Source organism: Vespula vulgaris, chromosome 2 (assembly GCF_905475345.1).
Source record: "Vespula vulgaris chromosome 2, iyVesVulg1.1, whole genome shotgun sequence".
NCBI classification, from domain to species: domain Eukaryota; kingdom Metazoa; phylum Arthropoda; class Insecta; order Hymenoptera; family Vespidae; genus Vespula; species Vespula vulgaris.
This window is the reverse complement of record NC_066587.1, coordinates 5,288,433-5,313,734: the sequence shown is the minus strand read 5'-3', so window position 1 is coordinate 5,313,734 and position 25,302 is coordinate 5,288,433. Positions and strand designations below refer to the sequence as shown.

Sequence of the window (25,302 nt, the reverse complement as noted above, 5' to 3'; positions counted from 1 at the left end):
TGGATTATAAGTCAAATTAACGAAAATATATTTCCGTTCGTTAACAAGAAATTGTACAAATTATGTCATTCAAATGACAAAGCTTAAATATCGAGTAACAAATATTTTTGTTAGTTGATATAGAAGCAAATACTTAAGCGTGCTTTTTTACACAATGTTAAACTATATTATAGCCCATTATGTATACAAACATGCAATGTATAATCACATAATGTACAAACAATTATGAATATCGGTGCTGATTGCTCAATGTTATGTATTATACAATATATTATTAAATTTTAGTATAAATACCAAGATTGATAATAAAACTTGGAAATACATAATTGGTTATAAACTTATTAAAGGCACAATAATAAAATAATACTGGAACTGTTGTAACTAATAGTATTTTATACATGTGTAAAATGCATACAAATATTTAAAATCAATCAATATTGAAAACATTTTACAATGTTATTTATACTTGTTTTACGATAAAATATAAGTAACCAATAAATGTAAATTAAAAATATCATTTAATTCCATTTAGAAGAATTGCTAATTTATATAACACATACCATTTAACCACCACCCCATATTTTTAATATATAAATAATTAATATTAATCTTTTACGTACCAAAAAGATTATTAATTTTCTCAATACTGTTATATAATATATGTATCACTTTTATATATACTGTAACATGATTATTATTCATTTTAATGAATAATAATTTTATAAAAAACTTTAAATGGCTTTCAACATTTATGACACATAAAAACCAAAATTAAATCATTTTCTATTTATGCTGTATTTTTTATAAACATTTAATATTTCCAATATTTATATAAAAACTGTAGTTAAAATTATAATAATTCTATAGAACAGATACACAAAAAATATTAAGTATTATATCATATATATACATTCTTAAATAAAATAAGCAGATAATAGAATGTTTTGTGAATTAAACTTTTAGTCAAGTTTCTGGAGACTTCCAATTTATAATTTCATCTAAAAGTTTTATCAATAATGGATTTCCTCCAAGGCGGTCTATTTCATCTCTAGCTTTTTTATCAAGTGATTCAAGAACTTGTCTTGTATAAGCAAATGATCCAAATTTTTCTAATAAATTTACACAATAACGTTTTACTTCAATATTCTTAGTTCGTTGCCTTAAAATATCTGTATTACAAAACGTTAAGAAATAATACTCTTTTTAAAAAACCGTTCAAATTATTAATTTATATATAATCGCCAAAATAATCAAAGGATACTCATGATTTGACTATCTCCAGGATGACTTTTTATTGCATGAATAATAGGAAAACTGAATTTACCTTCAGATAAATCTTCACAATAAGTTTTATTTTCTGTATACTGTAAAAGTTAAATTATTTAAATTAATATCTTAAAATACTTATATTCATAAAAATTATTACTGTTAACAAAATAAATTATTAACTTACTTCTTGATTACATAAATTACAGTAGTCATCTCGTATTTGAAAGTAAAGACCTATAATTCCTGCTAGTTTTGAAAAATCCTCCTTGCAAGTAGAAAATAGTTGCATTAATCTCACAGCCAAATTGAAGAGTCCACCAGTTTCTATTATGCATTTAAATTTACATTGAAAAATATTAATTAATGTATATATATATACATTTTTTTATGATTACTGTATAAATACAAAACGAATTTAATTTCTATGTTCTATTATTTCAAACAATTTTAAACTGCCTTACTCTTAACAGTCACATGTTTATATTCTAGTTCAGAAGGACAAATATAATTATCTCTCCAATATATTTCCATGCCTTGACCTCTGTGAAGCTCTAAAATTTGTTCTGTATATACCTGTGTTGCCTAATGAAATATTTGATAGCTATTAATAGTATTAATAGTATTATAAAGGATTAACACAAAAACACATTACAGTATTATTTACATTATTACTAACCTCAGGATGATTTAAGGAAAGTACCTTCTCTAAGGAAATAAATAAAACATAATTTGCAGCATTTATGGTACTTGGCACCCCATAAATGGAATGTGCTACTGGAATGCCTCTTCTTAAAATAGAATTATCTTGAATATCATCAAGCCTATAATAAGGAATATAAAATAATATATCATTATTAAATATCCAATAATTACGAATATTCTTTTCTATAAATTTATATCAATTTATTTTTAAAGATATAAATATTTTATCAATTAATCAAAATATAATTTTTATATATAGGATTATTTAAATTAAGTAAAAACAAAATATATATAATACTGTAAAAAGATAAAATTTTGTTCAACTAACAGGAGACTTGAATTATGTAGCATTTGTATTATAGTCCCAACAGCCTGAAGTTTATTATCTGGTATTTTCAACCAATAATTAAAGGCATTTGTTAATTTAGTTCTTACTTGTTTCCCAGGAATTTGAACAATATAATTAAATGGTTGAAGCAATATCTATAGAAAGAAATATATCATTAAATATGCTAATTTTCAGAATAAGATTACACATATACACACACATGTAAGGTAAGATAATTAATTATAAATATTGTATATCATAATTATCATTACTTATACTTATGAAAAGTTCAATCTAAAGGCAAAAAGATAATAAGCATTTGCCTTCTATTTTTACATAATAATTAAAAACGGATAATTGTAATAAGTTATTTATGAGTATTTTGATATATTAAATATAAAAGGATACTAACCTTATCTTGTTCACGATTACCGTTTTTTGAATAAGGTGTATTACTATTGTCTATTTCCATAATTTATTTATTATCTTACTCAAATAAATCAAAAAAATTTGTTCCTTTTTTATAGCAAATATTAAAAATAAAATTTTGACTTAGTATTAATAATCTTAAAGTTACAAATAATCTTTCACAAAAATTTCAAATTAATACTTTAACGGTTATTGTCCGCTTGCTGGATGCTGCTACTTACAACTGCTTACAACTAATCAACCAGGGAGACGAGATCATCGTACTACCGCTGACTGTCTCTAAATCTAAATATCATCTCCACGATTCCCGTCACTATCTTATATACTTTCTTCAAAAGAGGGGGTTAGTCAGAATTGACAATAAACGATATAATCGCTACTAACGCCATCTATAGGTTGAAAGAACGTATTATGTTATTTAGATTAGCAGTGTTTGGTTTGTAATATAATTATTTGTCTTTAGTTGACTTGCGAAAAGTCAATATTTTATCTCCGTATAGGTAGGTACTCGGTGAACAATGTCCACAGGAGTCCAATTTCGATACACCACTAACTAATTTCGATCTAATAAAAACTTTATTACAATCGCCTTTGTCTTTTGTTCATCGCGCTGTAGGCTGACTACGTACATTTTCTATGGTAGAAATAAGGTTTCGATCAATCGCGTTGCTCGATTTATAATATAATAATAGTAACATTTGAAACATTCAACATGTTGGAATTCTACTGTTACTGTTCTTACAGATAGCCAATCAGATTGCAAGAAAGTCAGACGTCAAATATGGCGCGATAAATGGAGCATTCGTAAACCAACTGCATAAATCAAAGATTATATTATTATACTTATTATATAAATAAAACCGTAAAATGAATCATTCGCACGATAAAATGTATTATACCGATTCTGAAGAATCACAAAATTTAATATTTCAATTAATTAATTTATTTCTTTGTTAATAAAATATGTAATGCATATATTTGTGCTCAGCCAAAAATAATATAATGAAAAATTGATTCCACTACAATTAATAAATTTACTCTTAAAATTTAGAAAATATTTCTCAAATATAACCTATACCTTAATAAACGAATATCGTGTATGTCGCAGCTCTTACGTTACGATTACTGTTACTGTTAAGGAAAGTATATGGATTAGCTCTCTAGCAATAATAACCAACGTTAGGATTAAAAGAGAAACTTGAGAGTCCCGCAAAATTGTCTTTTACTAAACAAAACAAAAAATGTTTCTATGCTTCTGGCGACAAATGCGTTACCTATTGACTATATCGCGAAGTATAACATTTGTATATGAGCGTCCTACATCATTAGCCGTTTGAGTCTATTTTATTTAATTACGTATTAAACATTCTTTATTTATATTTTGTATGATATAATAAATTATAAAATAATTTATTTTACTTTACATTATAAAATTTGCAATTGAATATATCGAAAGTGAAACATTCATATAATCGATATATTCAAATACACAGTTAATATTTATCGATATGCTATCGAAATATTATATTAATCAATATTACTAAGTTGGTAAATATTTACGATTCTAGAGACATTTTCCATACGAAACGTTTTGTTTGTAATATACAATTAGATATTTTAAATTTATATTATTAATGGAATTATATGGTTTATAGTATTAGAAAAAAATGAATTCTGCAAAAAGTAACGGTGAAACTGGAAATGGATTGGAGGATCTTGGTATACCTGGGCAAGTTTACTTAAGAGATGCTTTAACAAGTTGTACGGATCCTTTAAAAGCTATTGAAGAATTTCAGGTACTTTGAATTGAAAACAATTTTATACAGCTTACTTCTAATTTCATCGATATATATATTTACTTTTTTGATACAGTTGGAAAATGGTATTCTTTTACCTTCTTTACGTCCTATGCTACCTTTACTCGATTTACATGGAGTCAGACGATTAGATTTTCATGCTTCTGTATTAGAAGAATTAAGGGAAAAGTTGGTAAAACGAATAAATGAAATAGGTGCAGAAAGAGCCGATAAAGGAACTTCAGGTGATAGAAGATTAAAGGAATTGCTTTCTAAAAGTTTTCCTGCCGTAAGAGTAGCAGCATTAAGGCCTGTTGTAATGTGCATTTTAAGAAATACACCACATATAGAAGACAAATATTTACGTGTATTAGTTAGAGAAAAGGAATTATATAATGACGCTGATACAGAAGTAAAACGTCAGATTTGGAAAGATAATCAAAGTTTGTTTGGAGATGAAGTATCACCACTATTTAGTCGATATATTATAGAAAAAGAACAAATTCTGTTTGATCATCGAAACTTAAATAGTCTTTTCTTCACACCATCTCCTAAAGTAATTTGCACAGTAATTATATAAATATAACTACTTTGTGATATAAAAAAAATTAATACTTTGTATTTATAGGTACGAAGACAAGGAGAAGTTGTACAAAAATTAGCTCATATGATTGGACATAGTGTAAAGTTATATGATATGGTATTGCAATTTTTGCGTACTTTATTTTTACGTACAAAGAACATACATTACTGTACTCTTAGAGCAGAGTTATTAATGGCTTTGCATGATTTGGAGGTAAGATAATAAAATTTTTAATAAAATCAATTTAAATGTAGTCTTAAATTGAAAATTAATATGTTATTTAGGTTCAAGATATTATCTCAGTTGATCCTTGCCATAAATTTACCTGGTGTTTAGATGCATGTATTAGGGAAAAAAATGTGGATGTGAAAAGATCTCGTGAATTGCAAGGCTTTTTAGATAGCATCAAGGTATGTTAAACATTATAATAACTTATAACAATGTCAATATAATACAAATATAAACGAAAGAAAAGTCATTTTTCATTTTCTATAGAGAGGACAAGAGCAAGTATTAGGAGATCTAAGCATGACATTGTGCGATCCATATGCAGTAAATTTCCTTGCTAGTAGTGCAATTAAGATAGCTCTTCACTTAATTAATGGTGAAGCATTACCAAGAGAAAATGCTGTTCTTGTACTATTATTAAGAATGCTTGCTCTGGGTCTATCTGCCTGGCAAATGATTGACTCACAAGATTTCAAAGAACCAAAACTTGATAGTCAAGTTGTTACAAAATTTCTACCAGCATTAATGTCTCTTATGGTAAATATCATTATAAATACATTAATCGGTATAAAATTTCTTTTAATTTTGTATATATATTAATTTTGCTTTCCATATAATTTTTATTCTTATTATTATGTAGGTAGATGATCAAATTAGACAATTAAATTGTAAACTACCACCTGATGAAAGGGAAAGTGCAATTGCTATTATAGAACATTCTGGCCCACCTCCTGATGCATGTCAAGCATATGCACAATTATCTGGTGTTGCTGCAGTTTTATCTATGTACTATGCATTACATATAGGAGGTGGTGGTGGTATAGGAAGAGGAAGAGGAGATGCTAGAGGTTTAATGAGAGTATTAGCAACATTACCAAATTGTCAAGCACAACGTGCTTTTGAAGATCCTTTTCTACATACTCTAGTATGTAAACAAATCATTCTATTTGTAAAAGAAACTATGTAAAAGATTGTATTATTTCTTTCCAGGTTTCATTATTAATATTAAACATGGCAGATGAGTTTTCTAATGAGTCCTTTTGTACTGTAATATTTGATGAATTCTTTCTGGCAGGCTTAAGCAGAGATAATGTAACGCGCCATTTATTGAAATTGCTTTGGTATATTCATCCAAAATTGCCACCCACGCGATTACATTCATTACTAAAAGCCTTACAACCAACTAGTCAGGTAGTATTCTCAATAACTTTTAATTATGTTTTATATTATTTTGCTAATATTTTGATTATTTTTAGCATAATGAGGCTGTACATATCCTTTATGAAGCTTTAAGAGATAAAGTGGGTAATCGATCCACGCAAGATCCATTACCATCAACACAAATTGATAGTTTAGGATTAGATTGTCCCCCTTCACCAATGACGGGTGTTCCTACTGCGTTATCAAATTCGCTATAAATTGTAAAGTTTATAAAATAAGTTTTATATATATATAATAATAATGAATCTAATTTTCATAGAAAAATGTTGGATAAATAATAATATATCTCTATGTGAATTCGAATTAATTATAAGAATTTATATACATACATAAATGATTCATATAGGAATATTTTACTTATCCAACATTTTTTTATGAAAATTAGATTTATTGTCTTTTATACATGAAATATTGAATTACTTACATTTCTAATGAAATGATGACAATATATTGTATAAATAGTAAATATAATATTTATTAAAAAATAAAATAAGACACATAAGACGTATATGTGTAGCTTTAATATTTCATTTTTAATCAATGGATCTTAATTATCCCTAATCTTGTATTCATATCATGTCAACTTCAAGTTTATTTAATTTCAAATATTTTTGGATTATTTGTTAATTCAATTAGAAACCTATCTAAATAATATGAATCTAATTTATATGACATTAGTACCATTGATATATACATTGATGCTTGTTTTGTTGCTAATAAGATTTTCAATTGTGGATCCATTATGCTTAACCTGAAAATATTTTCAAAATTTAAATTATATATGTGGTATTAACATGCATGGATTAATTCTTCAAATCTACAAAATCTATTATTAGCCGAAAATGCTTACATTTTAATAATTATCAGTCCTACAAGAGTCCATTCAGCAGTTTTAAAAACTATATTTGAAGCAGACAATGAAAAAGTATTCACTAAACCTTTTATTAACGTACTATTACTATTATCATGTATGTACTCTATTAATGTATAACATTGAGTACTACCAGCTAACATATGCAACAAATCTGGTAATCTGTAATAAAAAAAAATAAAGTTCAAAAGTTACGATCGATTAAAAGTATTAATTAAGTGAAAAATCTAAATAAAATAAAAATTACATTTTATGAAGTTTGTCCAAAAAGATTTTACGACGTAATGCCTTGGGTGCATGTGCATCTATTAAAGGTAATATGGGATATGATGTACATGTTTCACTATTTTCTACAACTTTCTTAGGTTGATCTATTACCATACGCCCTTCGTAAAACGCGTTCACCTGTGTATTAACATACATTTAACTTATACACATATTCGATTATTTTGAAAATATGATATACCTTTAATTCAATTTTATCTGCTTCTTCTCGTAATATAGAAAAATGAGGTAATGGTTTTAATGTATTACTAGATAAATCTATACGATCTTCTTTCTCATCTTGTAGTTGTAACTTATTTAACTTTTTACATAATTGTACATATCTTTCATGTTGAATAAAATTTTCCATTAATTGCAATCTTATATCAGAATCTCCTTGTAAAAAAGAAATAGTATCTTCTGTAATCCATTCTTTAACACTCTTCTCAACCCGCATAATTAATGTATAAAATTTGGTAGAAGATTGTTCAGGGTCTTCAGATATTTTCTTTTTCCTTATATTTTTTGTGGATGCATTTCTTCTTATTTTATTATTGTTCATTTCTTGTACATTTTCATATTTATCTTTTTTATCTTCAATAGGATATTCTTTTTTATCCAAGATATTTTGACTGATTATTATAAATTCATTAATTTTCTTATCTTCTTTGCACTCCTTTTCAACTATTTGTATATTAGACTTATTTGCTATTATTTCTTCATGTTTTTCACAATTTAACAGTGTCTTAGAATTTTTTTCCAAAACAGGTACTTCATAGCATTTTTGAACAATTTCAATCTGTTCATGAAAATCTTCATTATTTTCACTAGAACACTTAATATTTATAGGTAAATTAGGTACATTTTTATCTGCCATTATATCTTGATAACTTTTCAAATTATTATGCACTTTGGAATCCTCTGTTTGTACACTTTTAGGTATGAAATATTCTGAAGACGTATTTTCAAAAACCATATGTTCATTTGATATAATATTTGATACTTTATCATTGCTATCTGGTAATTTATTGCAAGCATTTGTTACTTTGTTTAATATCTGACTTTTTGCTTCTTCAAATTTTTCAGTAGGTTCTATATATTCTTTATCATTTTCTGATAGAATATCTATATCATTTACATATACTTCATCTCCAAGCATATCTTTTTTTGTCTGAAGATTTGAAGATAATAAATGGAAAACTGGTATCTCCTCTTGTTCTCTTAACCAAAGTGGACTAGTCAGCATTTGCTCAAGAAGATAATTACATGCTCCATAACAATATGAACTACAAAAATTTTTTCTACGTGTAACATCATAAACTTTGTTCCTTTTTGTAGATATATGAAATTGTTGAGTAATTATTACTGTTATAGGATTTTTACATAGAACATAACCACATAATTTTACTATTGCTCTTTCTTCGATTACATCTTCCATATGACTTTTATTGATATGTTGTAACTATAAAAATATGCAAGAATATTTAAAACAAAATATTAAATGAATTAAGTTAATATAAATACATACATTTTGAAGAAGCCAATGTGTTTCAACAACGGGCTCTAATAGTTGTTCAACAATCTTTAAAGCTCTAGCATCGCATTGTTTCTTTTTAATAATTGCTAATTGTATTTGCGCCTTACTTAAACAAATAAAGTATTTTATTATAAATACAATTTAAAAATTAGATCATTTTTTAACGAAAATATTTAAACAAAAATTATTTCTAAGAAAATGTAATTAACATACTAACCTCATCTTTTTTCTAGTTTTCATTCTTTCAGCTGATTGTTTTTTAGTATATGAATTTGATGTAGAATCGTTCATAATAAATGAAAAATATTTGAAATATCGCACAGTAAAATACAAAAGTTAAATATTCGATTACCAACTTCCTCAAATTTTTTCAATCACTGACAGCATGAAAACTAATGTCAATTTTCTTCTTCTAACCTTATAACAGAAACGTGTTTAAAATGTTTACGTCAGATAAAATATGATTTTTCCGTCACTACAATTCGATGGCTTTCGAGGACTTGTGCATTTGTTATGTTTTTATTTCAAGAATGTCCATCACCTTTCGCTCGTAACGATGCGACTTCAGCGATAGGTACGGACAAAACAAGAACTACAAACGAATATATAAACAAGAACACCCTATCCAGATCTAATAAATAAATCAAGACATAAGATCGTGCATTCAAATTTTAATTCTATTTAAGTATTAATTTAATTTAATTTTATATTTAACGCTCATTTCGTCCTATGTGATATCGAAGAGAATGTATTATTGTTTAAATATTAGTTTACTGTACTCCTATATATATTATATTCTCGGAAGTATTGTTTTTATCTTTGTTGTTTTGAAAGAGAGAGGTTCGATTTCTTACTCGCCAAAATACAAAAAAAAAACTTGTTTGATAATATATCTTAACGTAATTGTAATATGAAATCAATTTGAAGACATGTAGATACAATTAAAAGTAATATACAGTTTGTAGGTATAACTCAATACATATTTTTCTACAGAAAATAATTATAGATATTAGAAAAATCATACATATTACATTTAAAAATTATATTTAAAATCTTCTAAATTGCTTTTTAAACCTCTCATAATGATAATCATCTGTAGCTTTTTCACCATTATCTTTTCTTTTTCCTTTAAAATCTTCTTTAGGAGTTATAACTTTTTTTCTATCCTCATCATTATCTTGTCTTGACTTCTGGAAATCTGATTCTTCAATATTAACTAAAAATAGTAAGGAAGAGAGTATATGTATTATTTTTTTAAATCAACTTTACTATTTATATATGTTATTTGCATATATGGGAACTTACATCTATTATGTTGTACAAAATTTACAGCCATATTAGTTGGTACAAATTGTGATGGACCATCTTTTTTTCTATGCCTATCCCAAAGCAATTTCAATTTTGCCTCTTCTGTAGCTTCGATGTTGCGAATTTTTGCTCTATAATATGAAATAAATTAAATCAAAATTAGTAAATGATAGAATCATAGAATAATGACTTACTCTATCCCAAGGTCTACTTCTGGTATTCCAGAAAGCATTTGATTTGAAAGCATTTCTTCACTACGATGAGCTGAACTTTGTCTAAGGTGTTCTGGTACAGCTTGTAATGCAGCTTCTTCAGGTGAGCAATATGATCCTTTATCATTACTTGTATTTGAGTCTGTTTCATCTTTATTTTTACTTTTACGTTTTGATAATTGCTCTTCTATATATTTTACCCTAACAAATATATTTATTAGACATAAACATTTATAAAATTACTATTCAACATTTACAAAGAATAAAATTTATATAAAATTCATACATTTCTTCATCCTCATCTCTTTTATTAGTTTCAGCATTAAATTGTGTACCAATACCAGTTTCATATGCATCATTTTGTTTGAGTTTTGTATTTTTCAAAGCAGACATATTCACCATTCCTCCAGTTTTGACATTAAAAGGATCTGACTAATAAATAATAAAAATCTTATGGGATGATATTTACTATAATTCAAATAAAATTAATATATAATTCTAAAGCTTACTGTCATTATATCAGGTACTACTTTTTCTCCTAGTGCTAATCCAACGATATTTACACCACTTGGTCTTTCCCGTAACTTTTGAATAATTTTAGTTTCTTCTACTTTTTCCCTAAAATAAGTATATTCTATTACTCTTATACATTTTTAAAAATATCACTTGCACATTGTTGAAACAATATATAATATTGATGTTTATCACAAACCTGACAGAACTTTCTTGATTTTCATTAGATTCATCATCGTCATCTGTTGATGTTTGGCGTTTTCTTATGCATTTACGTATTTTCTTTTTAAACTCTATTCTTGGAGTAATTTCATCTGTTTCAGACATGTTTCCTAGTTTTATATAATACTGATATTTATATGATATTTATATTAGACGTGATACTAAAACGATCCATAATAAATATTTCTACTACGTGCGTTATATACTGAATTCATAATTGTGATGAATTCTAATAATACAAGTTAGGTTAAGTTATATAGTAACTTAACCTAAAATTCTAAATTATTATAAATAATAATGTTATGTATATATACATATATTGATATTAAGGTATCGTGTGCATAAAAGCGACGTGTAGTAATTTACTAAACTTAGATGCGTGGATTTTTTTTACAATAGACAGATTAATACAACTAAGCAACTTTGATCTCAGTGCTTTGATTTACTAAAGTGTCGATAAAATAGAATATCACGTGAAAATAATAAAAGTTGAATACATAAAATTTTAGACAAATCGAATTAACTTGTGTAAAATTTATAAATTTTCTTTAGTTTTATAAGTTACAATTCTCTAATTACACTTATTAAATGTTTTAATTTTAACATAATGATTTTTTTTTATCGGTAAAACAGAAGTTATTATTTATTTACAGGAAAATTAACACAAAAAGTAACGATAATTAATTATTGCAAAGAATATTTCAGGAAATCAACAAGAAAGTATCAAAAACACAATTTATCGTAATAATGTTGGGAAGAGAAATCATTTTCAAATAGCCATAGATTTATGATTCAAAACAATTCTTTATCTTCTTCGATACATCAAAGAAGAAGTTTGGATATTAATGATTCATCAGTAAGATTACAAACAAAATATAATTAGCCTGGAATTAAAGTGTACAAAAATCGATAATTGGATAAAGTATTACAATTACAATAATTTTTTGCATTATGATACACCTAAACAACTAAAGCAACTGGCACGTTATTGAATGTGAGAAAAAAAAAGAAACTGAAAGAATGAGATAGGATCTAGAGTGCCGTATTGCAATTTAATTTATTATAAATTCACATTTATTAACCTCAGCTCATCTATCTCAGCGTCATCAATAATACGAACTTGATGTTCTATTTACAGTCTACCATCTGCGCGTCTCTTTTCAAATAATAACGATATTAATAATGTAATAATGTTTCAAATTTTTTCGAAATATTTGTTTCCCCTTTTTTTTTTGCTTTCGTCTCGTTGATATCTTTATAAGTGTGCTGAAAAATCGGTATAAATATAACCTACGAAGGAGTAGTAATATCGCAATAGTCATTGTAACTTAGATAAAATTTGGAAGAACTGTATCGCTTCTCTCTTTTTTTTTTAATCTTATTCTTATTCTACTATTGCCAACGTTTTTTAAGTTGGTATATCTCTATATACAATTTTAAAAGTTCAATTGGAAACAAGAAATGCCAATAAATTGTACAAAGGATAAACTCATTAAAAATGTTCTCTATGACTTTTCAAAGCACCACTATCTGTTAACGATAGTTATCTGCGCGACTAAACAAATCAGATTTTATTAAATCTACTTTATTATTTCATTCTTTGATCACTACTATTGATTTTACTTTATATTATCGTCAGAAACCTATTGCCTGCTGACATTTTATCATATTAATATTAATTACTTATAACTAGATCACTACCGTTGATATCAACGATAAGTTCTCAATAACCTTGCTCTTTCGTATAATGATGGTAGCTGCAACAGTCGACATATAATGATATTCTAATCTTATTATGATTTCTATGAATTCACTATCACCGTATTATATTAGTAGCAACAAATTTAATATCAATAATGATTTTAATATATCAATACTCTCGATTGTTTCAACAACCAACAAAAGACCCGAAAGTAGCATAAAATTTACACAGCGTGCTACAGATCTTCCACAATTTTTCTAAGATGATAATAATTACTTCGTAATATTTTTGCTAATCAGTAACCGTCAACCCGTATTGGGTATGAGATCCGGAGACGCAATATGACGGTTTATATATCATCTTCTTTTGATTGGTATCAATCTAAATCTAGTATTTGGACGAAGTGCGAGGATGGGTCGTGCGTGCTTTTTGCTTTCTAAATTGAGCGTGCAAATCGCTTAAAACTTTTTATCTTTCTTTTAGCCACGAACAGCTTACTTTCTTGTTTCCTTGGCCAGTTACAGTGTATGATTTATCATTGCTTGTTTAATCAATACGTATATAAGTTCATAAAAAAAAATATCGCAGTTTGATGTGGAAAAGGGAGAGGGAAATTTATGAGCAGCCCTGAGAAAGAGAGAGAGGGAGAGAAAAAGAGAGAGAGAAAGAGAGAGATAGACAGAGAAAGAGAGGGAGAAAGAAAGAGAGAGCGAACGACGCGCCTGTGGATAGTGTATGGGTGGATAGTCATGGCATATGTGCCAATAGTTTAACGCATGGATCGAATGTCTTCACTAAGTATGAACTGGGCATTATTTGTCATTTGCCTTTCATTTACATTTAACCTCAAGTCTTAAGAGCGGTGTGACGCGAGTCTGTGCACCCATGCCTCGAATTTGTATACAAGTGGCAACCTTCAACGCTGAATATTGACACTTCTGCAAAAAAAGAAGTAGTACGGTAATAAGGAAAAATTGAAATTACATCGATGATTATGATATCTTACCATCAGGCAATTCATATAATTTTCTAGGAAGAGAGGCAAAATAAGGATGTCTTAAAGCTTCTTCAGCACCTATGCGCTGATCAGGATTCAATTGTAGGAGAGACGATGCCATGTTATCACCGTCGGCAATATCATAAAGCCTTGGAAATGAAAGACCCAATTTTCTTGGTGGATAAAACGACAATTTGTGTGGCTTATATCCTGGGAGATGAGTTACACCTGGCCATGTTTCTTCGGTAGGCGTACCCAAAACTTTAAATATTTTATCAAGTTGGTCGTACGTACATCGTACACCAGGGAATGTTGGTTCTCCAGTCAGCATTTCTACAAATATGCAACCTACTCCCCACATATCAAGTGAGGTCGAATATTCCGTAGAACCCAATAGAACATCAGGTGGCCTATACCATAATGTTACTACTTCATGCGAATATGTATGCGATGGTACAGATTTCGCCCTTGCAAGACCGAAATCTGCTAATTTAAGTTCTCCTATTTCACTGATTAACAAATTTTGAGGTTTCACATCTCTATGCAACACTCTCCTAAAAAAAATATTCATATAAATAGGTTAAAAATATATATTAAGCTTATTAAATTACGAACTACAAAAATATATAAATAGTTTTTACCTACGATGACAGTACGCTAGTCCTCTTAACAATTGAAAGAGAAATAACTTAACATTGTGAGGATCTAAACCTCCATTTCCACTACCATATCTTTCCATGTATTGTGATAGATCAGTGTGAACATATTCAAAAACAAAAGTAAGAGTCTCGCGAGTGTGAATTATATCGTGTAAAGTCACAATATTACTATGTTTTAACTCCTTAAGAAGGCTTGCCTCACGAATGGCAGTAAACGGAGCACCTTCTTCTTCTTGCAGTCTAATTTCTTTAAGAGCCACCACCTGATTCGTGAGGTGACTATAGCCTTTGAACACAGTGGCATAAGAACCTTCTCCTAACTGTTCTAATTTTATATAAGCTTCGGATTTTCCAAAAGGAGAGTCTCCCTGTTGAGAATTAATGAAAATTTTATTACATATTTGCAACTGTACTATGTATATCGATAAAAAAAAAATATTTATAAAAATATGTATTTACCCCAAAAGCTGAAAACCTTTTGGTTCTCCGAGGTGGTGGATCTGGCCCAAGAAAAACCTCAGACTTGGGCCGCGGTGGACGCCGAGGCCGTAAAATCACTCTTGCCTCCTCTCTTATATCTTCATCTAGAAGCTTGGAATCGCTAGAAACGGAAAGCTGCCGATGCACTCTTTCATGATCACCAACACCTGTCCATTCTATAACATTTAATTTTATCCTTAAAAATTTTTAAAACAATTTGTATGATTTAATTTTCTTTACAAAGAGATAGATATATGTCTTTTAAGATGATATTTATAATATATAAGAGTAACTATAAAACGAATCATACGAATAGCGTAAATAGTATCAAAAGTATTAAATGATATGTATTTAAACCTCACCGTATCGACGATCTTTATCCGCAGGTATATTGCCGTTTGGTTCCAAACGGTCTAGGAACTCCTCCGAATAACCATTGTAAGGCAGCTGACCTCTATTTGCAGCATCATCAGCTTCTTCTTTAGAGATAGCTAAAAAGATACGTAGATATAGAAAGTATTAATCAATTTATGTAATATCTTTTTGCAATGAAAAATTAAGAATTACAATTCACTTGCTCTAATTCCTTTAATCAAGATCAAGAATATACTACTACATATCGCATAACAAATACGAATACGGATTCATTAATCCTTACAAGTCTATATAAACAGCAATAAACTTTGATAACAAAGCGTTACATAATTTAATGATGTTTATAAACTGTACCTGCATCAGTTTTTCAGATTACTCTAATGCGATCAATTGTAAAGCAATTCTAAGAATGACAAAAATATCTAAAATATTACATTTCTCTACTTAGTTTTGAAATATAAATTATTCCAAATATAAAAAAATTATCAAAGAAGAATTTTTCTATATTTAATAACTAATAACAGGCATACTTACAAAGTCTACCAAAACTGTGACTAAGTCGTTTTTTTAGTTTCTGCACTCTGCTAAGAGCACCTCCTTTTTTTTCTCGCATTGTCACTGACCCTGCATGTAATAAACACAACAAATATAATTCTATATATGTATAAGCTAGTTACATCCAAAACTTAATATTTATATAAATCAAATGTTAAATTTCATGTATCGTGTATCGTGTAACGTTACATTTATAAGAAGAGAAATAGTAAAGGTAAGAACATATAATTTGCCTAAGCTTCAATGTAAACTGTGTAATTATACATGCAAATGCTAAAGCATTGTTTTTACATGTATATGGCACATGAGCATATACGTACTTAACGACAATAGGCTTTCAATAGAAACAGTTGGTTATTGAAATAAGAGAAATAATTGTCATAAAAGAAAGTTATTTTAATGCTATGATAGGTGCAAGAAAAAACTAGTCAAGTTTTGTTTATTATTATAACTCGTGATTGTTAATGAATTGTAATAAAATGTATGCGTATAAAAAGGAAATAATGGAAGGACAAGAACGAGGAGATCAAAATATTTTTCTCTCTTAAATGACTATACAATTCAATAAGATTGTATCAATCATGTTAGTAATCCGTACCTACGCCAGTAATCTTGCTCTTCTTTAAACTTTTGAAACCACGCATATCTGAGCAATAGCAATAAAAATTCTGTTGAAAAAATAAGCACAATCACGGTGCAACAATCCAAAACTACTTTTTGAAAAAGAAGTATTTACTATTCAACTACTTGTTTCATCTAAATGAAGCATCAGAATCTAATCATTCAAATAAATTCACAAAGATTTCATTAGCAATTTCATTGTCAAACGTTTAGTCAAATAAAACTTCATTCTCGTTTTCACGCAACACGTTTAAATATTTTCTTTGTAACTGAGTAGAAAAAAAAGGTCTCACGTAAAAGCTATCACAGAATAGGACGATCTCACGACCGATAGACTCGTGTGCACAAGGAAAGATAGATAACGCGGTTTGCCAAGAACGCATACGATTGGTTTCTCTCCTCAAAATACATAATCCTGGATACCCCTACCGCCTTCCCTCATAAACGACACGTTCTCGCTTTCTTTGTCCCGCTCCTCCTCGTTCTCTTCGTACCATCCTCTTTCTCGGTCACTTGCGGCTCTTCGACCAAATCATCCACCCCCCACGATCGCGGATTCTCTCTGCGCTGTCCGACCCACCTTATCGTGCTTCGTTTCTTCCACATGCGCGCACGGAGGGACCGAAATCCGATAAGACACGATGCGGAGAAGGAAAGGATGAAAAAAAAAAAAAGAAAGAACGAAGAAATAAAGTAGGTGAAACGAAAGGATAAAGATTAAAGAAGATTACAAAATAGAGGAATAGAATGATAAATAGGTGGAACGAGACGACGAGAAAAAAAAAATTGAAAAGCCGAACAGAATAACTGTGTGTCGTCGAACGAAGAGAACGAAAGAAACTGACTCGGCGGGCGTCGACTTACCCTCTTTGCTCTTCGAGGCGGTCGAGCCCTTGTCTTGACAGTACATGATTACTCATTCGTTCGCACGCACGAAACACACATCGCATATGGGCGGTGACGCACTGTGTGTGTGTCGGTATATGTGCCTCGGCGCGTACCGCGTTGTCGTCGTCGTCGTCGTCGTCGTCGTGGTGGTCGTCGTGGTTGTCTCCGTCGCTGTCTTCGTCTTGGTCTTCGTCTTGGTCTCCGTCTTCGTTTTCGTCTTCGTTTTCGTCTTCGTCTTCGTCTTCGTCGTCGTCGTCGTCGTCGTCGTTGTCGTCGTCGTCGTCGTCGCCGCCGTCGTCGTCGTGTTTCTTCCTTTGAACACGAGTGTCAGGTCACAGGTCACGGATCGTAAGGAAGGCGTAATACCTTTCTTCACCTTTGTCGTGGTTCATACCACGGTGGTGAAGCACGATGTATCCTCGTACCACCGCCGATCGCCATGAAAAAGGTTCGCTCCTGATCGTCGCTCGTTGAGAGTAGCAGTAACAGCAGTAGCAATAAATCGTAATAGTAATAGAAACAGCGGTAACAGCAAGAGCAGCAGCAGTAGCAATAGTAGCAACGGTAGCGGTAGCGGCAGCGGCGGCGGCGGCGACGGCGGCAGCGGCGACAACGAGACGCGTGTCTTCTTGTCTTCCTTTATCGTAGATTCAACTTTCTCTCAGGGTTCCCAGAAAAAGCTATCAAGTCGGAACCTGACCGGGATCGCCGAACTTCCAGGCGATCCTTTCCGTCTCGCTCTCTCTCTGCGTCTGTCTTTCTTTTCCTTCTCTTTCTCTCTCTCTTTTTCTTTCTTACTTTTTTTCTCTATCTCTGTCGCACGCGCGTCTTCCTGAATACGGCGGGCGCTCGCGCACGCCACCACCGACTATCTCGGACGATTCATTCGCGATCGCACGACTCGTTCCTAGAGACGATAAAACCGTCTTGTGGACGGTATTTCTACGCACGCACTCGATTCCGAAAGTACGAGTTTATCGAGACACGGCTTACGCACGTTGCACTCAGAGCAGTCGCTCTTATGCACTTTGTCGCTGCTAAGCCGCCATCTTGAATACGATGCACTGCCGATAACTCCGGCAACTGCGACGAACGCGCGATTGCGTGAAATCCTTTTAGCGCGAATGTAAGTTTTTGTTATATTATTACTCGTCTTTTCAGGGTTTCGAGTATTCTTTACAAGTTACGATACGATTCATGAGTTTTTTAATTGACATTCGTACTAAATTAATTAACTGTAATTGTATTTGGAATTCGATCGATCCTACAAGGTTAGGATTTTGTATTATATCGTAATTCCCCTTAATCTCGATTTTAACATTGTAATTCGTAATATTTTGTGATTATTTCTATGATATGTTACGAAGGGTTAATCGAATTCTTCAAATTTTTTTACGATATCGATATATATCATGGAGTAAATGCGTTTAGTTTATCATATGTCTTAGTAAAAGATAAAGTTACATAAGCAATAATAATACTTAAGCAATAATACTCGACAAGAAATATTTAAGATAAAGGTTTTTATCATAAATTGATTTTTTCATAAATTGATTATAACAAAATGCTTTTTAAAAAATTCTCGATATGTGGACTACGATGGTATTGCCATCTTACAGTAAAACGTTAACAGATGTTGCAGGTCGGTATATCATTCCGACCTGTAATCATTTCTACTTTAACTGTAGGATGGAGCCATAGATATGTTCGATAAAAAAGAAATTGCAGTTTTCTCGTTATGCGATTTATTAATTGAAAATAAAATCAGTACAGATCTTTTTATCATTTTTTTTTTTGATTATAAACAAAAATTTGCAAATATATAAAGAAATTATTTAATTTCAGTGATTTTATCTATTGAGAAAAATACGATAAGAATACTCATTTTCATCGAAGAACTAATATCTAAGGAACATGATCGAGTTATACATTACTTTGTCATTTTCTGAAATTTGGAATAATTGAGCAAGATTAAAGTTCATTGATACTTGAATTTGTGAGAGTATAAAATGTGTGACAAATTGAATACATAGATAATATTTACACCGAAAAAGGATATTATGTAAATAAGTAAATCGCAGACAAGAGTTATATATATATATTTTTTGATAATCGTGCTTTTTATTGGAAAACATGCGAAGGAAATAGATGCTTTGGTAGTTAACATCTGTCGTTGGAACTTACACACATGCCTGCGGCGATTTCGCGTCTGCGAATTTCGCTCCCTCTCTCCTATTGGTCCAGGATTCATTAGTTTTTCGCAATGCCCAGCAGAGCCATCTATCGGTGGTTCTGGAGTGAGATAAGATTGACGACCCTGAGATCTGGAGCACCCGTTTCGTTTCCGAATATATACGAGGCTGCAAACAAGGCGTTTTCAGGTTACTGCGCATGCGGGAAAAATCCCGTGAGTCGGCAGAAAGAGAAAGGTAGTAGTGGTTCGTTGCAGCTGGAATTACTGAACAAATTGTGGAATTGGAACAGTGTTAAACAGTGTAAAAATTATTCCACAACAATTGAAACGAGGGATCAAGAGATGACGGGTATTAAAGAAAAGCCATTTCGCCGACTTCCTAACGATGTTCGGCCGTGTCACTATGATATCACGTTGGTGCCGGACATAACAAATTTCATCTTTCACGGAACGGAAAATGTGCATATTAAAGTAAGTTCGTCTAATGCAGATCGATTACCGTAGATATTACTTTCTATATAGACGGATCGTTAACTGTTTTTGAGCGAAAGTGAATAGAGAAGGTCTGGTAACCATATGGCGTGCATATAACCACAATCTGTATATATACAAAGCTTTAGATTAGCTTAGGTAAAACTACGTTAAGTTAGATTGAATAACTGGCGGCATTTTGCTTATCTCCTTTTATGTAGAGTCGACTATTTGATAACGCAGAGATAAGAAAATTTAATAAATCGTATACAATAATGTTACTTAAAATTTTAGTTAAGATTGCTTTGTTATCTACTGTGATTCTTATTGATGATTTATGAGTTAGTGCTTTACCGTTCATAGATTTTTATCTATAGAACTAATAAAATTTTATTTGATCAGTCAGAATATTTATACTGAATCAATTTTTATCTTTTTTTTATATAGGTACTCAAATCTACCGATACGATTGTTTTAAATTCGTTGGAAATCAATATTAAAAGTGCATATTTTGTTAACAACAATGGATATACTATTCCTGCGAAGAGTATTGACACATCTTCGTCCGAAGAAACAGCTACCTTGGTATTTGATGATAAACTTCCAGTTGGAAAAGTCGTGATTCTAAGTTTGGAATTTGTAGGAGAAATCAATGATAAGATGAAAGGTTTTTATCGCAGTAAATATATAAGGTAATGTTATATTTATAGACGGATTAAATCAATAAAGTAAATATATCAAAAATTTCTATTTTTATAACTTTGTTGTACTACTTTTTTTTTTATATCGAAAACTGTGATTGCTTTTTTTAGGACTAATGGTACGGTTGGTTATACAGCAGTCACACAGTTTGAACCTACGGATGCTAGACGTTGTTTTCCATGTTGGGATGAACCAGCTCATAAAACCACGTTTGATATTACTTTAAAAGTACCAATCGGTGTCACAGCACTTTCAAATATGGTAACTGATATTTCATAATAAAATGTATTTCTTTTAAATTGTCTTCAACTTATCTTGTATTTTTATTTTACAGCCTATCAAGGAAAGAACTATCAACGAATCGATCGAGATATTAACCTTTAAGAGAACTCCTCTTATGTCGACGTATCTGGTAGCTGTGGTAATAGGAGAGTTTGACTATGTAGAGGACAGATCAAGTGATGGTGTACTTGTACGAGTTTATACTCCAAAATCCAAAAAAGAACAAGGACAATTTGCATTAGAAGTGGCAACAAAAGTGTTGCCTTATTATAAAACATATTTCGGTATAGCGTATCCGCTTCCGAAAATCGACCTTATTGCAATTTCGGACTTTTCATCGGGTGCCATGGAAAATTGGGGTTTAGTAACGTATCGGGAAACTTGTCTCTTGGTAGATCCACAAAACACATCTTCTGTTAGGAAACAATGGATCGCTTTAGTTGTAGCACACGAATTAGCTCATCAATGGTTTGGGAATCTCGTCACTATGGAGTGGTGGACGCATCTGTGGTTAAACGAAGGATACGCTTCGTTCGTAGAATTCCTTTGCGTTGCGCATCTTTTCCCTGAGTACGATATTTGGACGCAATTTGTAACAGACACGCACATCAGAGCATTGGAATTAGATGCATTGAAGAATAGCCATCCTATAGAAGTCCTAGTCGAGCATCCAGCCGAAATAGATGAAATTTTCGATGATATATCGTATTATAAGGGCGCGTGTGTTATCAGAATGCTGCACTCTTATATCGGTGATGACGATTTCAGGAAGGGCATGAACTTGTACTTAAAAAGGCATAGCTACTTCTATGCAGAGACAGAAGATCTTTGGGCTGCCTTGGAAGAGGCTAGCAAAAAAACTGTTCGAAGTGTTATGTCCACGTGGACCAAACAACAAGGCTTTCCCATTGTAAAAGTTGAATATCGACAAGAAGGTAACGACAGAATTTTGTCTCTCTCCCAAGAAAGATTTTTAGCAGACGGATCTGTAGATACGGACAATCAAACGTGGATTGTACCAATAAGTGTAAGCACTTCCAAACATCCCAAAGAAACTGTTCTTAGTGCATTAATGGATGAGAAGACTAAAGAGTTTGTACTTAAGGACGTACCTGAAGGTACTTGGTTAAAAATTAATCCTGGAGCGATCGGCTTTTACAGAACGCGCTACAGTCCAGACGCGATGTCTCTATTTTTGCCTGCCATTAAAGATCACACATTACCTCCATTAGACAGATTAGGTCTCTTGGATGACCTTTTTGCTATGGTTCAAGCTGGACATGCCTCGACCGTAGAAGTACTTAGATTCATGCAAGCATTTAAACACGAGGACAATTATACAGTATGGTCTAGTATAGTAAATTGCATAGGAAAGATTAGTGTACTTTTAGCTCCTCTCGACTCTGCGGATGCATTCAAAGCATTCGTTCGAAATCTAATGCGTGATATTAGCAAAAGATTGGGATGGGATCCAAAGCCTAACGAAAGTCATTTAGATACGCTTCTCAGATCTCTCATATTAGATCGTATGGCAGCTGCAAACGACGAGGAAACTATACGACAAGCAACGAGAAGATTCGCACTTCACATGTCTGGTGTCATGCCCCTTCCTGCAGACTTGAGAAGTCCGGTTTATCGTGCTGTTCTCTCTGTAGGTGATGCTTTTACCTATGACACTATGCTTAACCTCTACGAAGAATCGGATCTCCATGAAGAGAAAGAAAGAATATTGAAAGCGCTTGGCGCGATCCGATACGAAAATTTAATAGAAAGAACTATTGAATTCTCCATGAGCGAGAAAGTAAGAGCTCAGGATACCGTTTTTGGCTTCATGTCTGTTACAATGACGCAATACAAAGGTCGTGTTATTGCCTGGAAATTCTTCAAGGAACATTGGAAAACTCTTCTCGATCGTTATGAGGGAGGTTTCCTACTCTCCAGGCTAGTCAAGTTAACGACTGAAAATTTTGTCTCCGAAGAATACGCCAAAGACGTGGAAAACTTTTTTGAAAATCACCCGATGCCTGGAACAGAGAGAACGGTCCAACAAAGCATCGAATCTATCAGATTACATGCTGCGTGGCTTGCTAGAGATAAAGACTCTATAAAAGAATTTTTAAGTACCGTAGTTTAGAATATCCTTGTTTCGAGTTTATGAATGTGTCGTCGGTATTCTTGGCTTAGCGGAGAATCGATAAAATCGTACCTTTCTTAAGAGTTAAGAAATTATTTAAATCACGTATAAAACGTTTTTAGTAACGTTTAACATTAACAGGCATAAGATCGCGATGATCTATTGTTTGTTCGTACCATAGTTTGTCATTCGAAGGAAATAATCGTTTTACATAAGAACCATCATCGTTGGTTTAGTTTAGGGGGAGTTTTATTGTCACTAGATTTACACAACAATCGTCGTTCGTTCGTTTATCGTACATTTCACTTAGAACATACGTACTTACAAGATTCATGGAATACGCGCGTCGGTAATTTTGTATCGCTTTTACGTTATATGCGTATTCACGAGTATGAAAATTTCATATCAAAGAGAAATGTAACGTTACCGTTCCCCGAAACACAATTGCATTTTCGAGATAAGTATTAATTGATTCGATGAGTGAAATTGAAATAATCGAAATAAAAACTTTTACGCTTATAAGTAAAACAAAAAAAAGAAAAAAAAAAGTGTGAAGGATGAACGAAACCTTGTAATATTCAACATCCTTGCCAACATCAACCCAATCAATGCATTGACGACGATAGAAAGTATTTAGCGATATTTATATATTTAAATTATCCTACGATCATTTTCCAACGTATCTCGATTCCCACAAACAGAAGCTTAATCCAAGATTGGTGGATGTTTCGTTCGGATTACAAGACTTGCCGAGCAGAAGGCAATTTTGCTTCCTTATCACGAGCCATTAAGGGTGAGGGTCATAGGGTTGCTCGCACCCCACTTTCCTTCTTATCCACGATCGATCGATCCTCCGTCATATCGGAGGGTGTCTCGCGAGGTGTAAGAGGGTGACTGGCTCTCTCTCTCTCTCTCTCTCTCTTTCTCTCTCTCTCTCTCTCTCGTTCTCTCTCTCTCTCTCTTTCTCTCTCTCTCTCTCTCTCTTTCTCTCTCTCTCTCTCTCTCTCTCTCTCTCTCTCTCTCTCTCTCCCCCTCTCTCCCTCTCTCTTTCTCTCTTTCCATCCTCGTGAGTCAGCCTCCATTTTCATTATTAGTGCACATCCACCAGCAAGCGATGGGCTAGTAGTCTCCCGTCGTCACCCTCGCCACGGCTACTACTCTTGCTCATGAATGCCAAGTGGGCTCGAATGATTGCAAGGGGTGTCGAGGAGGAGCCAAGAGCGGACAGGGGTAGTTGCTTGCTTGCTTGCTTGCTTGCTTGGGATCGGTTCCCGTGGGTATCGTACGAAGCTACGGTTCCCAGGAAAGCGCACGCGACCCGGACGGGATAGGGAGTCGATCAATACGGACTTCGCGAACTCCTACACCCTGTCGGAACACAATACGACATTGCCGCTCCCCTTTCGTGCCACATCCTTCGAGGACTAGGACGAGGACGAGGACGTCAACGACGACCACCCGTCCTCCTCACCTTTCTCGCACGTGTGCATGGGTTATTACGCACACGTGCGCTTATTTAACTCCACCCTGCCCCTCCTACTGCTATCCAATCCCCACGGATTTACTGCTTTTAGCGATGCAGGAAATGAGGAAACGCCGCTCCCAGGAATCCATCGGCTTTGGGGTTGTCGTATGATAATGGTACGGAAGTAATGTCCTCTCTTCAAGAGGAATTGTGTCTATATTTTATTTCGTCCTTTTAAAGTAAAAATCAATTCTTTTTGTACTGTCTTTATTGATTTTTTTTCTTTTTTTTTTT

General features: G+C 31.8%; 5 protein-coding genes across 13 annotated transcripts; 2 read left to right on the top strand and 3 right to left on the bottom strand.

The window, feature by feature from the left end:
- Positions 1-4: 4 nt before the first annotated feature.
- LOC127061649 (terpene synthase) lies at positions 5-3,345 on the bottom strand. Its single transcript, XM_050988823.1, has 7 exons — positions 2,712-3,345; positions 2,300-2,454; positions 1,946-2,090; positions 1,731-1,851; positions 1,454-1,593; positions 1,262-1,364; positions 5-1,169 (listed from the first exon to the last, which is right to left on the bottom strand). The coding sequence occupies exons 1-7, from the start codon at positions 2,769-2,771 to the stop codon at positions 964-966; spliced, it is 930 nt and encodes a 309-aa protein (XP_050844780.1). The 5' UTR covers positions 2,772-3,345; the 3' UTR covers positions 5-963.
- Positions 3,346-4,039: 694 nt separating this feature from the next.
- Positions 4,040-7,060, top strand: LOC127061646 (negative elongation factor B). Of its 2 annotated transcripts, XM_050988814.1 has the most exons (9): positions 4,040-4,276; positions 4,384-4,524; positions 4,601-5,080; positions 5,153-5,320; positions 5,392-5,517; positions 5,603-5,872; positions 5,976-6,260; positions 6,326-6,526; positions 6,592-7,060. In XM_050988814.1, exons 2-9 carry the CDS (start codon positions 4,396-4,398, stop codon positions 6,751-6,753), a joined length of 1,821 nt encoding a protein of 606 aa, XP_050844771.1. In that variant the 5' UTR covers positions 4,040-4,276; positions 4,384-4,395; the 3' UTR covers positions 6,754-7,060. The 2 variants fall into 2 exon arrangements, with proteins under 2 accessions (XP_050844771.1, XP_050844770.1); XM_050988813.1 differs by lacking the exon at positions 4,040-4,276 and having other exon boundaries at positions 4,297-4,524.
- Positions 7,061-7,070: 10 nt separating this feature from the next.
- LOC127061645 (putative RNA polymerase II subunit B1 CTD phosphatase Rpap2) lies at positions 7,071-12,115 on the bottom strand. 3 transcript variants are annotated; one of them, XR_007780917.1, is made up of 7 exons: positions 11,461-12,115; positions 11,258-11,366; positions 11,035-11,180; positions 10,731-10,949; positions 10,534-10,667; positions 9,446-10,444; positions 9,217-9,330 (listed from the first exon to the last, which is right to left on the bottom strand). XR_007780917.1 is itself a non-coding variant. In XM_050988810.1 (6 exons), the coding sequence occupies exons 1-6, from the start codon at positions 9,517-9,519 to the stop codon at positions 7,148-7,150; spliced, it is 1,950 nt and encodes a 649-aa protein (XP_050844767.1). In that variant the 5' UTR covers positions 9,520-10,271; the 3' UTR covers positions 7,071-7,147. The 3 variants fall into 3 exon arrangements, 2 of the variants coding, with proteins under 2 accessions (XP_050844767.1, XP_050844768.1); XM_050988810.1 differs by lacking the exons at positions 10,534-10,667; positions 10,731-10,949; positions 11,035-11,180; positions 11,258-11,366; positions 11,461-12,115 and adding exons at positions 7,071-7,307; positions 7,407-7,589; positions 7,675-7,832; positions 7,894-9,153 and having other exon boundaries at positions 9,220-9,334; positions 9,446-10,271; XM_050988811.1 differs by lacking the exons at positions 10,534-10,667; positions 10,731-10,949; positions 11,035-11,180; positions 11,258-11,366; positions 11,461-12,115 and adding exons at positions 7,071-7,307; positions 7,407-7,589; positions 7,675-7,832; positions 7,894-9,153 and having other exon boundaries at positions 9,220-9,330; positions 9,446-10,271.
- A 225-nt stretch (positions 12,116-12,340) lies between these two features.
- LOC127061648 (cyclin-dependent kinase 14) lies at positions 12,341-18,813 on the bottom strand. 6 transcript variants are annotated; one of them, XM_050988816.1, is made up of 8 exons: positions 17,302-17,718; positions 16,850-16,897; positions 16,231-16,320; positions 15,684-15,812; positions 15,301-15,497; positions 14,824-15,209; positions 14,192-14,736; positions 12,341-14,123 (listed from the first exon to the last, which is right to left on the bottom strand). In XM_050988816.1, exons 1-8 carry the CDS (start codon positions 17,312-17,314, stop codon positions 14,032-14,034), a joined length of 1,500 nt encoding a protein of 499 aa, XP_050844773.1. In that variant the 5' UTR covers positions 17,315-17,718; the 3' UTR covers positions 12,341-14,031. The 6 variants fall into 6 exon arrangements, with proteins under 6 accessions (XP_050844773.1, XP_050844777.1, XP_050844776.1 ...); XM_050988817.1 differs by having other exon boundaries at positions 13,640-14,123; positions 15,301-15,488; positions 17,302-17,720; XM_050988820.1 differs by lacking the exons at positions 16,850-16,897; positions 17,302-17,718 and adding an exon at positions 18,127-18,813.
- An 803-nt stretch (positions 18,814-19,616) lies between these two features.
- Positions 19,617-24,110, top strand: LOC127061643 (puromycin-sensitive aminopeptidase). The gene is made up of 4 exons (XM_050988808.1): positions 19,617-20,425; positions 20,873-21,117; positions 21,238-21,388; positions 21,462-24,110. Exons 1-4 carry the CDS (start codon positions 20,024-20,026, stop codon positions 23,541-23,543), a joined length of 2,880 nt encoding a protein of 959 aa, XP_050844765.1. The 5' UTR covers positions 19,617-20,023; the 3' UTR covers positions 23,544-24,110.
- The last annotated feature ends 1,192 nt before the right edge of the window (positions 24,111-25,302 follow it).

Bases quoted from the DNA above. Each gene is read 5' to 3' on its own strand.
- LOC127061645 (XM_050988810.1), bottom strand. From the start codon at position 9,519: ATGAACGATTCTACATCAAATTCATATACTAAAAAACAATCAGCTGAA. The intron at 9,335-9,445 runs GTTAGTATGTTA...TATTTGTTTAAG, and splicing joins AAAACTAGAAAAAAGATGAG to TAAGGCGCAAATACAATTAG. The intron at 7,590-7,674 runs GTAATTTTTATT...TTTTTATTACAG, and splicing joins TTGGACAAACTTCATAAAAT to ATTACCAGATTTGTTGCATA.
- LOC127061646 (XM_050988814.1), top strand. From the start codon at position 4,396: ATGAATTCTGCAAAAAGTAACGGTGAAACTGGAAATGGATTGGAGGAT. The intron at 4,525-4,600 runs GTACTTTGAATT...TTTTTGATACAG, and splicing joins AAGCTATTGAAGAATTTCAG to TTGGAAAATGGTATTCTTTT. The intron at 6,261-6,325 runs GTATGTAAACAA...ATTTCTTTCCAG, and splicing joins ATCCTTTTCTACATACTCTA to GTTTCATTATTAATATTAAA.
- LOC127061648 (XM_050988816.1), bottom strand. The intron at 16,321-16,849 runs GTACGGATTACT...TATTACATGCAG, and splicing joins GAGCAAGATTACTGGCGTAG to GGTCAGTGACAATGCGAGAA. The intron at 14,124-14,191 runs GTAAGATATCAT...CTTTTTTTGCAG, and splicing joins ATTATATGAATTGCCTGATG to AAGTGTCAATATTCAGCGTT.
- LOC127061649 (XM_050988823.1), bottom strand. From the start codon at position 2,771: ATGGAAATAGACAATAGTAATACACCTTATTCAAAAAACGGTAATCGT. The intron at 2,455-2,711 runs GTTAGTATCCTT...TTCTTTCTATAG, and splicing joins GTAATCGTGAACAAGATAAG to ATATTGCTTCAACCATTTAA. The intron at 1,852-1,945 runs GTTAGTAATAAT...ATATTTCATTAG, and splicing joins TTTCCTTAAATCATCCTGAG to GCAACACAGGTATATACAGA.
- LOC127061643 (XM_050988808.1), top strand. From the start codon at position 20,024: ATGCCCAGCAGAGCCATCTATCGGTGGTTCTGGAGTGAGATAAGATTG. The intron at 21,118-21,237 runs GTAATGTTATAT...TGCTTTTTTTAG, and splicing joins TATCGCAGTAAATATATAAG to GACTAATGGTACGGTTGGTT. The intron at 21,389-21,461 runs GTAACTGATATT...TTTATTTTACAG, and splicing joins TCACAGCACTTTCAAATATG to CCTATCAAGGAAAGAACTAT.